Consider the following 13,063-nt stretch of genomic DNA (forward strand, 5'->3'; position numbering starts at 1 on the left):
CAGGGATGAAAAAGTAGGTACAATTGTACCTTTTTCCGACGTTTGATGACTTGAAGGTACATTAGGTACAGTCACTAGATTTTAGGTACAATCATCTTTTGATCAGATGCATTTTTAGTTTTTTTTCTTTTTCCTTTACCGTGCTAATATATATAGTTAAAATAAATAAATAAAATATATTTACTTGTAGGCACGCGAGAAGCATCGCTTTAATTTTGAAGAATAAACAATTCTAAAGAAAAGTGGTCAAAAGGAACAAATTAGAAAAGTCATATTATGTATTATCTTAAATATTTTACATTGCATTTAGAGCAGTCACTACGAAAAATTAACGCTTTACTTAGCTATCCTCAAATTCGTATTTTTTTTTCTATTAATTTTAACGCTTATTTTCACTAAGTCAAATTCAATGGCATTTGCGGTCAAATGAGTGAAAACAAATTGTCAAATGGGACTAGAAAATGGTCTTTTGATTGATTTAGATCAGAATAGGCCTTCAGGCGTGTACATGCGCTGCTAAAGCGGCTATTTGTAAGTTTTTAGCCCATAATATCATCGATAAAGGTAGGGATAAAGGAAAGAAAGTTTTGTCAAAATATATCGACAAATTTTGTTGTCAAAACATGACAATGAAAACCAGCCTTTATTCGCCCATACAGTCCAGTGTCTACACTCTAAAAAATCTGTTTAAAAATGCGACTATGAATCGAGTATATTTTTGTTTATTTTTAAATTTTTTTGTTAAATTTACACGATGAATATTTATTTTTCTCGTTTACATATTTTCGTGTGTAAAAATCCTTTTTGTTAGCGGCTTTACACAATTCTATGGGTGAAATCAAACAGCAGATATGTATTTTGTACCTTGTACACACTTTCGTAGTAAATTTACGCACACCATTTAAACAAACTATCCATTGCATAATCGAGCATGTAATTTCGCGAATAATAAGGTAGGAAATCAGTAACCTACCTTTTAGCTAGGAAATTTACACAATTTTTTTAGAGAGTAGGATGACTTCAAATTGCATATTTTCTTTAGATGAGAACTATTGCTATTTGACTCATATTCGCTTTTTAATTTCTGGAAATATATTTAAAATGCTTTCGAAGATATTTACGGCGATTTTCTGCACCTATTAAAAGGAATCGGATAAATTAGCAGACTTTTCCTGTTGTTTTGTAAAAAGCTGGATAAAGATGTATACTTCCCAAAGTGCGTTTTTTGTCTTTTTTGCCCATATTTTTCAGTAGCCAAAATTAGACAAAAACAACGCGTTAAAATAAAAACCGAATCATGTTTAAAGTACATCCATCTTTTGTATTCATGTTTTGTATAAAATTTATAAAAAAACGACAAATTAATGATGTAACTTTTTTTAGGTACAATCTGTCTCATTTAGGTACATTTATTTTATGATATTAGGTACAATCTGAAATTTCCATTTTTCATCCCTGTTGCGAAATTTGCTCAAGGATTTTCGTTAGCGCGGTGTTGCAGCTGCATTGAAGCGTGCAAGAGTTAAAGTACGCTCATACATATGAGTATTTACCTGCGGATGCACATAAGCACCTAAGTATATGCCATTTATTTCGTTGGATTTTTGTTTCGTCGTCTGACATCGGTGAGGCCACGCGATTTTTCGTACGCTGCCAAAGCCGGTGTTTCGTTGAATGCAATCAAGTGAAACCAAATAAATGAGGAATTTTTGCCACAGCGCGCAGTGATAAAATGAAAAATTTCCCTAACAAATGCAATGCGAAATCCAAATGACATTTTGTTGTATGACATTAGTTGAGAGAGCGCGTAATTTTGGCGATATATCGCAAGTGTGGAGTTTCGTACCAAAGACATTCAGTAGTAAAAATAATAGCTGAGTAGGATGCTGTCGCAGTGCGAAAAGACATGGAAATGAAATTTAAATAAATCATTACTAAAGTGTCAACGACACCTTCCATTATTCGAACGTAATATTTGGCCAGGCATTGCGTGGCTTCGCAGATAAAATTAAGGTCACAGCGTTGCCAAATAAGCTACGACCACTTTGGACAGCTAATCACTGCATACTAGGAGCAATGCTGAAGAACTTCGCAGTGGTCTGGGGGCAAACTGGATGATGTGACCCAACCCAACCCAATTGCTTCGCATCCAAAACGTTAAACATTAAGAGCCAAATAAACTACTCGCAAGTAGAGAAGAAAGCACTATCCATAGTATTTGGCGTCACGCGTTTTCAGCAGTACTTATACGGTCATAGGTTTCAACTAACTAGTGATCATCAAATGCTGGTCACCATATTTCATCCCCACCAAAAGCCACCGGGCGCACTGTTGCATAGGCTCCAAAGGTGGGAAATGTTGGTCGAAGCCTACGACTACACTATAAGGTATAAAAATACGGCACAACACGCCAACGCAGATGCGCTCTCTCGACTTCCAATGGGCGAAGACTTAGAGTTCCATTATTGGGGAAAATAAGATACTTAACGTTTATGAGGTCAATGAAACTGCACTTGAAACTTTTACCATTAGCTCATCGACGGTGTCAATGGAGACAGAAAAGGATGTGCAACTCAAAGTCATTTACATAATGATTCAAGATGGTTGGCGACAACACTTGCCGCAATCGCACGGTAATATTAAACCATATTTTGATCGTAGACTCTCGCTTTCTTTACAGTAGGGTGTGGTCTTGTTTCAAACAGAGCACAATCGAGTGGTTGTCCTTGTCCGAGCAACGTTGCAGCCAAAAGTCCTAGCTATGCTTCAAGAGGGCCACTGGGGTCAAACTAGAATGAAGCAGATTAGTGGACGCTGTGTATGGTTTCCTAAGATCGATGAAGCGATTGAAACGTTGTGTAAGATCTGCGCGATTTGCGCAACCTCTGCCGCTAGCCCAGGCAGCATGTGGCTTATTATAATCGATTCGTTATCCAAATTTCCACACACCATCGAAATATCTACAACGACTTCAACTGCAACCATTTCCGCACTGCCTAAAGTATTTGTCATCGAAGGACTGCCCGAAACCATAGTAAGTTACAACGGAACGTAATGCACAAGGTGGGAATTTCAAAAATCCTGTGAACTCAAGGCCATTACTCATCTAGATAGAGTGGGATGTAGATCCAAATAATGTAACCACCAATAACAACGCACCGCCCACTAGGAACGACCATCCAACGACCCCAGCGCAGAACAGCGAAAACAACTCCAACGTACAAACAGGCGGACCCACTGTCCGTCGATCGGCTAGACCACGCCAAGCAAACAGTGCGTTTCCAGATACCTAGCTAGCCAATAAATTAGGACAAGGGGAATGTTAGCAATCGGCATAAGGCAACCCTGCATTATCATTTGTGTGTTTCATATGACATTCTGCTGTTGCTGGTTGGTCGTGTTCTCTATTCCTTCTTCGTTCGCAATCTTTCTCTCTGTAACCTTTATCGTATTTACTTTGATTAATAAATAGTTAGTTTAAATCTACAATCTCTGTTTTAATCCGAACATCAGGCGCTATAACACATATGTACAATGCTTGAATTTGTTATAATTCACCCCATTCTCGATAAGTACTTTTTTATGTTGATTTTCGGAAATGTAATCTGCAAGTCTCTGTATGTTTTTTTGGTGTATGCAATTTTTAAAAAGCGCAATTTACGAACTGCCAATACTTGCTCAATACATACATAAATATTTGTCCATTCCATTCGCTGAAAATTTACGATTGCTTATTTGGAAAATTGTCTTTTGCTTTTGAGAGAGGAAGGAAATTATATAAATTGTTTGATTTCAATTTGAAACGTGACAGCAGCAATAAAACGATTTGCTTTTTGCTTGCCAGAGAAGCTAAAACGCAATTTAACCAACTACAAGCACATAAATACTTTAACTTACTACCTACATACCTACATACATACATCTGTGCATACATCAAAATGTTCACTTACAATGCCAGTACAGCGCTGCGTATGAGCAACCAAATGCGGATCTGCAAAAAATTGCAAGCAAAGCTTATGTATGGATATGTGCGCATGCATGCTTGCCTTGCCTTGCCTAGCCAGAGCTTGAGCGCAAACAGCTGGCATGCGCCATGAACCCGGAGCATTATTTAAGAATTACAACATCGAGCAACAAACAAACAACAAGTGCAACGAGCAGCAGCGTAAGCAAAAAACAAAGTACAGACAGCTATACATACAAACATAACAATGTTGGGCCACCGAAAAAAAAACCAAAACAAAAATAAAAACAGAACATACGCAAAAAACAATGGTGCGGTACGCGAGGTGCAACGGAAGTATTTGTTGACTTTTGCTAACTTTTGTAGTTGTTTGCTGTTTTGTTTTTATTTTTGTTTGCTTATTTTGTGTTCATAGGTTAGCACTGCGTCTGAGCTGTTGCAGCTGTGACAACAAATACCATTACATGGCGCTACCCATTTTGCCACAGGGCGAAGACGAGTTCGAATCGAAGTCGTTACGACGTCGCACACTGGTGAAGTCGTTTGGGTGAACTCGAAACGACATCGCATACATCTTTGTTTCAGTATTCATAATATTTTTCATATAAAATTTTTAAAATTTTTTTTACTAAAAAATAAAATTTGTGTGTATGAAGTTTTTTTTTTTTTTAATTTGGTATAAGAAATGTAGGAAAAAAAATTAATAATATATGAAATATGTAGGTGGCTTAATTTTAAAACAAGTGTATGTATACTGCACATTGCTTGAATTTTGAACTACATGGTCCTTGTTAAAAAATAAACCCAATTTTTATAAAGATAACTATAATGCAGTAACAAAAAAATAAATTGTTAAAACTTGTCAATATGTGTTAAGTCAATAATTTTTGACACACAGTGCAGTAATGTATTAAAATTTTTATTTTGTATATTAAAAAAAAATCAACTGAATTAAATTAAACTATTTTAAATAAAAAATTTGTTTTCAATTTTGTAGTACTGCATGCAATTTTGAGCATCGTTTTGCAGTTCGCTGGTATGTATATCGTTTTTGCGCGCTGCAGCGGAGTCGTTACGACGTCGTTTGGCAAATTGGGTATTTGCTGGAAAAAGCATAGAATCAACCATATTTCGCACCTTTGCTGCTGGTATTGCGATTTCGTTATTGTTGCTTGTTGCATAAGTGCTATTACTGTTGCTATTATTGTCGTGACATGTTGCATGGAAATTATATTGTGACCGTAAGTCATCTATGTACTTTGCTAGCTGCAGTCACTGGCGCTTGCACTGCCAACTGTTCATTTACTTATGTTTTTCGCTTATATTTATTGCACGAAATGCATTTTCCATGTAGTAGATTACCCTAATATTAAGTGTCGAACAGAGTAGAAGCAGAAGTGAACAGCCAGCATTTTTATGGGTTACTTTTGGCCATATCTGTTCAATGAAAACACTTAAATACTTGAGCTTCAACTTTTACTTCATCGAACTGATTTTGGTTTGAGAGTTCATTTTGATTTTTATTACGGAAAATCTAGTGCTGTCCCTTTGCTTCTACTCCATACCTCGACAAAGCTTCCAGAGAGTTTATTACAGAGTGAGTAGTTGAATGAGTATCAAATTGATTGATGGAGAAAAGGAGATGTCCCTGCGATGCTGTAATTATGATGAAGGTACTAAGGCCGGGTTGCGAACCAATCAGAGGGGCAATCATGCATTCTGCAGTCGACCATAACGTTTATAAAAGTATTTGTATAGAAAACCCGACCAAAAGTCAGATTTACAAATTTTGGCAATTTTGGCTTACTACTCCTTAATACCATGTCCCCACCAAAAAGTTAACCATCTCAAATCGAACTTAACCACATCACTAACTATTGCTGTCCACACTGCGGTTTGAGGTTTATAAAACAGTTCAAATGTAAAGAACAATCTTTGGACGCCCAACATCGATTCAGGACAAAATTGCTGCAAAAATCGGAGCAAACTACAAGTTTTCCGTACTAGATTGAATTTTTTATTTTTATTTCTGACATTAATTGTTTGACTAAAATATTTTCTATTCATGCAAAATAAGAACGAGAGGCAATGTAAGGGTAATATGTTACATATTTAGGTAATTTTTAGCATTTTCTATATAGTAGAACGTATCTAACAATTAATTTTTTAAAAAGCAAACCTTTTCCACTTTATATAAATTTTATTCTACAAATATTTTTTAACAACTTAAGTAAAGTTTTGCATCCGCCAATTTGTACAGCCATTCATCAATAAATAACGAAGTTACTTTATTGACGCATTGCTATGAAAGAGTTACTTTTTAACAGTGAGATTTGGCTAACATTAAATTTTTTTACTGAAACCAGTGGTGAACACTCAAAAAACGGCCCCAAGAGGGGCATAACATGAATGAAAAAAAGGAATGGATTTGAAGTCGAGCGGAGTAGAGGAGTAGATTTAAAATTTTTTCAAAAACCGGAGTAAATCTAATATGATCTTAGTTAAATCCAAACACTAGTAGGGAACGCATTATTTACATTTTAACGCTAATGACCGACAGATGGCGGAAAAGCACAAGGTTGTATCAGACTTTCGACGTGGTTTCGAGTTGGTTAGCTTTTAACCATCTCAGTGAAATCAAGTGGGTTGTCGGGATAACCAACTCAATTGCCATAACTACGTGGTTAGCTCCGGTGGGGATATGGTATAAGGCTAAATAATCGATCTATTAAAAGATAGCCCAGACAACTTCCCCGCTGCAGTCAGTTTTTTTTTGCTCTCGGTTGTTCATGGCGTTCAGTTGTTTTAAACCACTTGTTTTTTCGGTAATTGTTTTTAAGTGAATACCCATTTCAACAAAAAAAACCTCTTGGAGATGGAAGAAGAAGGTAAGTTTTAGTATTTAAACCTAAATTTAAATGAAACGTTTTTAGTAAATATTCCCTTGTTTGAAAATCAAAATCGGTTCATTTTGAAATTTGATTTGATTTTTTTTTTAAACAAATTTTTTTAATATTTTTATTATTCTTTACTTATCAATGTTTTTCAAGGTTTGGTTCCGGAACAACTAAATGCCTAACTACTTTATTCATCTGTAAAGATAACTTAACTTGTTTGCGAACGGTTCCGAATTTCGTATATAAGAATCAAAATGTTTCGTCGGAGCTGGTTACCCAGATTTACTGAGTTTCATAGCCCAAAATTTTTAAGTTCTCGGAGGGTCCTTTGAAGGACTGTGCCACTGGACAATGATATTAACTACTTAACTTCGAGGGGAACAGATTTTTGTGTCCTAACAACACTCAAAAACGCATTCTCGTTTCTCATACTTTCATTAAGTTAATTGAAGTTGGAAAAACATCAATATTTTAGCAAATGAAAATACTCCAAAATTCAAAACGCTGTAATATGAAAGAACCAGATGCATATTCGCACTTGTCGATTTAAACAAGTACGTTCTAGAAATACTTATATTCTTATAATTTTTTGAAAAAAGTCTTGTGGTAAATTATTCATAAATATTTCAGGAAAATGATCCCAATCATCCTTAATTATGATTTACTACTGAGTAGAAAAATGCATAAAATATTTATTACCGGTTTTTCTATGCAAATACTCCTCTGTGCGATGTCTATTTTTAATGAAAGTCCTGCCTATTCGGAAAACTTATCTTATCTTATTTTATAATAACCAGGTAGCACTTCTCCTTGAAGGGATATACGATCTCAAACGACTGCGGTTTGTATTAGACTATGAATATCTAGATTACCAAACTATGTAATTGGTTGTTTCCACAAGACAATAGCAATGGGTGTTTATGCTACCAGTCTTGATGTGGAGCAAAGCTCCGGCTGTAGCTGTTACATTGGGTGATAATACGTTTAGAATGTCTAATTAATGTTATCGTTCATATTCATAACCACCTTCGTATTAGTTTGGTGGTCAACGAGGACATGAAAAGGTATCTTCTCGCTTCAAGCAATTATTTTTTTCGAAAAATAAAAGGACATATTTTTCTCGCTTTTTTCTTAAAGTTAAACAATTCTGGCCAAAACGGGCACATTGTGCAGCTAATTAGGGTGGTCCAAACAAAGTAAAGTCGGAATTTTAATGATCTCACCCCTAGGATTGTTCTATGTCGAAAAAATATACCCAAGGGTTTTTTTTTTAACAAAACATATTTAGAAGTCGCGCAAGGGCAAACTTGTTCCGTAGAAATGGTATAGAATTCTTGAAAATTAATTTTCATTTTCAATCGGTAAACTCTGTCTTTTAAGAGACTTCAAAGAATAATACCCACTTGATAATTTAAACCAGTGATGTGCTCGGGGTGGAGAGATATAATCTATAATATAATGAATTCACAGAGGACAACTTTTAATTGCCCAAGTAATTCAACTTTTGTTTAGGCGCGAATACTTACACTAAGTGCTTAAATGCATGTGCTATGTACTGCTGCATGTGCAAAAAATCCCTTCATTAGATATATTAATTTTTGCACATGCACTTCTCAACTGTCATGTAATAAAACTTTCTTAAGTTATAATTTGATGCAATATTTGGAGCTGTAGTTTTGTGCGCTTTAAATACAAAACCATTTACTGCCTTACTCATTCAACTAATTTGCAAAACGGAGGCCCACAAGTAAATTTTGCTTTTTCCTTCGGCAGGAAAAAAACGCTAATCACAATTTTTTATTCTGTATTTCGCCAGCGGCATTTATAGCCAAGAATAAATTAAATGCGTTCGTCATCAAATGTTTTAAATACTTTGACAAACTTTATTTCTATTTAAATTTGTTTGCACTGTAGAGAGTAAAAGCTTTTTACAAAACTTTCGCTTATACACACTTACACACACACACATATTTACTACACTCTTATTTCCTGTGCTTTGAAACCAACGGACATTTTGGTCATTCAAACGCATTGTGCGAGTCATTATGCTCATACTTTTTTATGCACACCTACGCAGGAAAATAAAAATTTTACTTATCGTTCTTGCAGCGCAAATTCAGTATGCCTCGTTCTTACTTACATACATACATACATTCGTCCATTCGTACATTCTTGCCCACTGATTTGCTCTCTTTTCCCCAAGATGTAACTTTTTTCATTTGCAAAAATTTTCCAAACTCGAAATGATGTCCAACTTTGCAATTTGCGCTTAGACATTCAACTAAATATGTAATATTCCTTCCTCTTGCCTCTGGCCATTTGCCTCAGCTCTTGGCTGCGCGACTTTGTGCAGCTCGCATTTTTTCCATTTCTTTCACAATAGTTTGTTGTTGGTATTGCTTCGACAGCCACAGTGCGCCCGCAACACCACCGAGCTATGGAGTTGGATGAGAACGAGAAATTGAATTCTTGCAACTGTCAAATTGAATAGTTTGTTTTTGTTTGTTTGTTTTAATGTGCGACAGGTTGTAAACTCTCTTCCGCTTGCATTTGTTCTGACAGTCGTCCTTTGGCAGCGCTTCTTTTCAATTTTCTCTCTCTCTCCTTCCATGCGCCTGGCTACCGCAAGTTATTTGCCGTAAAGTTCCATTCTTGATTTACTTCTCGATTTCTCATAGAAAGTTCGCTTGTCAACTTTTGCTTGTATTTGTATTTGCACTGCGTGTTAGTAGCTGGACATAAAGGTGAGTGCAAAATGAGTTCTTATTTATCTTCGCTTGGAACTTGGAGCGCGTGAAAATTCGATTAAATGTCAAAGACTACAGAAACTTTTGTGAGCACCTTTAATATTCAATAAGTTTAGGTGTGAAATCGAGATCTGTTTACTTTTGTGAATTTTTAAAATATATGTTTTCAACTGAATTTAGTATTCATATTAGCGAAAGAGAGGAGAGAGAGCGTAGTCATTCTTTTGATATGTGTCAGATGAAGTAAAATACTGAAACCCGCTTTTTTCTGCAAAGAAAATTTTATATGCATTTTGTACAAGGCCTTGTATTTTCTATATACAACAAAATGTGCCTCGTAACTTTCGCTATCTCAACTTAAAAGCCTGACTGAATTTTCTACAAAACAGTTTCACGAAAAAATAGAAAGGATTGAAAAAAGGCTATGATAAATTATCATTTGAACAATGGCGTAAAGAAAGAACAGCCGAGAAATCACATCGAAAATGCGAAAAGTCACAAAAAAAAAACATCACAGTTTAAGGCAAGCGAGTCATAATGGAGCATGAGAAGCAGAAATAATAGGCGGAGACATACAAAATGCAACAACAACAACAACAACAAAATGTAGAGAGCGCTGACAAAGATTTGTCATCCGCCTCGCACAAACGGTTGGCTTGATGATGACTTGTCGAACGCTCGATAGATTTCTGCTACGCACTTCATGCTTGATTTGCAAATACCCGGAAGTTGAGGAGACGAAGAATATTTATGTGAATGGGGTTAGTCAACACAATTGCGGCTGGCTTTCATACGGAAATCCCACAATCATGCGCTCTGGCGGCGGTGAGCTAAGCTTCTGTCGAAATAACCTCAATACAGAAAGGGTTGCGAATTGATTTAATGGTGTCTTTTTTTGCTAAAAACTACTTGTTTTTTTTTTTTGCTAAAAACTACTTGTTCTAGAATAGAGCGCACTAAAATATTTTTGCACGAATGGTTAGTGTATACTTTATAGAATAAGATCGTATTTTTTTTTTTGTTTAACACAAGGAGAAGTCTGTTAAATTGTCAATTGTTTATTGGGAAATTTATTATTATTAAATACTATTAAAAAATTAAATTTTTCCAGGATGAATATTTTTTTCGATTATGCTCCTTTTTCTGAATACACCATGAAAATTTGGTTATTTTTAATTCAATATTTACGGAAATATAGCAATTAATATATAAAATTGATGAAAAGAAGGTCAAAAATTCTTTTATGAATAAATTTTTGAAAAATTGAAATTTTCAAAAAATATTTTAAGACATTAATTTTCACATATAGACCTTTGAATATCTGCCAAAACATACATATTTGAAATTCTACTACTTAATTTTTAGTGGCCCGTTTCAGAAAGTTTGACTCATAAATATAATGACAGAGTATTCCGATGCGATGCGGGAAGACTTCAGGCACTACCTAACATTTTCCGAACGTATCATCAAAGATCCAAAACCCTTAATTGGCGTCTGGCATTCGAAATACATATAACTCAACATCGTTGATTGGTATTTTATTTGGGAAAACCGAAGCCATCTGCTTCTTAACTAGGGGTTACCTCTGCTTGAAAGCCTAAATTTGAGGTTGGCGGATACTAGTCTCTCTACTCAAGTGTGATATGTATGTATAACTGTATACAGGGATTGCCTTGGGAAGAGAGAATCCTTGCAAATTTTGTGCATAAAAGTAAGTCCGGCCACTACCCACAGACTTGGGACATACCGCCTTCCTAAGCAACTCACAAAGATTGGGGCAGGCAAAATGCAAGATATAACTATATATTGAATATTTTATTGACTTTGATATTCCCCCCTATTACGGTTGGCGTCGTCGACATCGTCGTCGTTTTTCAGTCGACATCACTTCGTGTCGACGTCGACATCACATCGACGCAGAATCGGTACTGGCTAAACGTGTTGAGACGACGTCGACAATTTATCGATAAATTAATGTAGGAAATACCATCTTTGTCATTTTTGCATCAGCTGTTTCATGTTGTTTACAATTTTTATTTAAAAGGTTACGTTCTTTAGATCTGTGTGATTATTATTATATTGAATATTTTTGCGAAAAAATGTTCTTTGTTTCCGATTCCAGCTCAAGCGATGAAGAATGTAAAAAAGAGCTTACACTAAAAAGGAAAATTATTAGGCAGAACTCTGATATATTTAGTTTGCCATATAACAGGTAAGTGTTACAATTTATACTCGTGGAAAAGTGTTTGAGCGTTTTGGATTTTTTCATACATATCAATGTTGCTAAAAATTTTATTTTATTTCAGATTTCAGGACTATTTTCGACTAAACAAAACTGCATTTAACTATGTACTACAAAAAATTAAGCCGCAAATAAAAAATGGAATCCGGACAACAGCCGTATCAAAAACTATAAAATTGGCAGTGACTTTGCGGTTTTTGGGTCAGGGCTCATATCAAACAAGTGTTGGAAACGACTTCCACCTTGGGCTTTCCCAGCCAACAGTTAGTTCAGTCCTGTCTGAAACACTCGACATTTTAGAAGCAGTCATATGTCCTCTATGGATCAAATTTCATATGACAGACGCTGAAAAAACAGAAGCCAAGGAGTATTTTTTCCAAAAAACTGGTTTTCCTGGTGTTATTGGATGTGTCGATGGAAGCCACATTAAAATTTTGGCTCCCAACAAACAAGACCAGCATCTATACTACAATCGAAAAGGATTTTTTAGTTTGAATGCTATGATTGTAAGAACAGGCCAACGTTTGCTTTGCATTTTAAAACATAAAAAATTCTTCCACAGATTTGCGATCATAAAATGCGAATACGGTATTTTGATGCTCGTTATGCGGGTTCTGGGCATGACTCTCTAATTTGGAATATTAGCCAAGCGAGAACAATTCTGAAGGAGCGATACGATGCTGGGGAGCGTAGATGCTGGCTCTTAGGTAAGAATTAACCCCGCAAATTTAAACCCTATAAAATATATAAAATGTTTATGTAGGTGATGCGGGTTATCCTCTTGAACCATACATTATGACGCCATATCGATCCGCAGCAGAAGGAAGTCCAGAAGCTATTTACAACAACAAACATGCCAAAGCTAGAAACATAGTTGAACGCACTATTGGAGTGTTAAAAAACCGATTTCGCTGTTTGCTCGGTGCACGTCAACTTCACTATACGCCATCTAAAGCCACGCAAATCGCTAATGTATGTGCAGCACTCAACAACATTTGCATCGAGTTTGGTTCACACATCACAAACGAGGATGCAGACATTGCAGAACTAAACGAAGACAATGTTGACAATACTGATGATGTGGAAAATAGCATAAATATTGAAGCTTCGCAAATTAGAGAACAAATAAAAAACAGTTTTGTGTAATTTCAGTTCATTCTTTTTTTATAAAATAAATGGAATTCAGTCTTTTAATATCAAATAAATAGTAATT

At 35.5% G+C, this 13,063-nt stretch overlaps 1 protein-coding gene across 1 annotated transcript; it reads left to right on the forward strand.

The window, feature by feature from the left end:
* The first annotated feature begins 11,441 nt into the window (after positions 1–11,441).
* Positions 11,442–13,030, forward strand: LOC108362277 (putative nuclease HARBI1). Its single transcript, XM_017615193.1, has 4 exons — positions 11,442–11,820; positions 11,915–12,356; positions 12,413–12,557; positions 12,614–13,030. The coding sequence occupies exons 1-4, from the start codon at positions 11,708–11,710 to the stop codon at positions 12,994–12,996; spliced, it is 1,083 nt and encodes a 360-aa protein (XP_017470682.1). The 5' UTR covers positions 11,442–11,707; the 3' UTR covers positions 12,997–13,030.
* Positions 13,031–13,063: the final 33 nt, after the last annotated feature.

Source organism: Rhagoletis zephyria, unplaced genomic scaffold (genome assembly GCF_001687245.7).
Source record: "Rhagoletis zephyria isolate East Lansing unplaced genomic scaffold, Rhagoletis_zephyria_1.1 Rzeph_scaffold_00975, whole genome shotgun sequence".
In the NCBI taxonomy this organism is placed as follows: Eukaryota; Metazoa; Arthropoda; class Insecta; order Diptera; family Tephritidae; genus Rhagoletis; species Rhagoletis zephyria.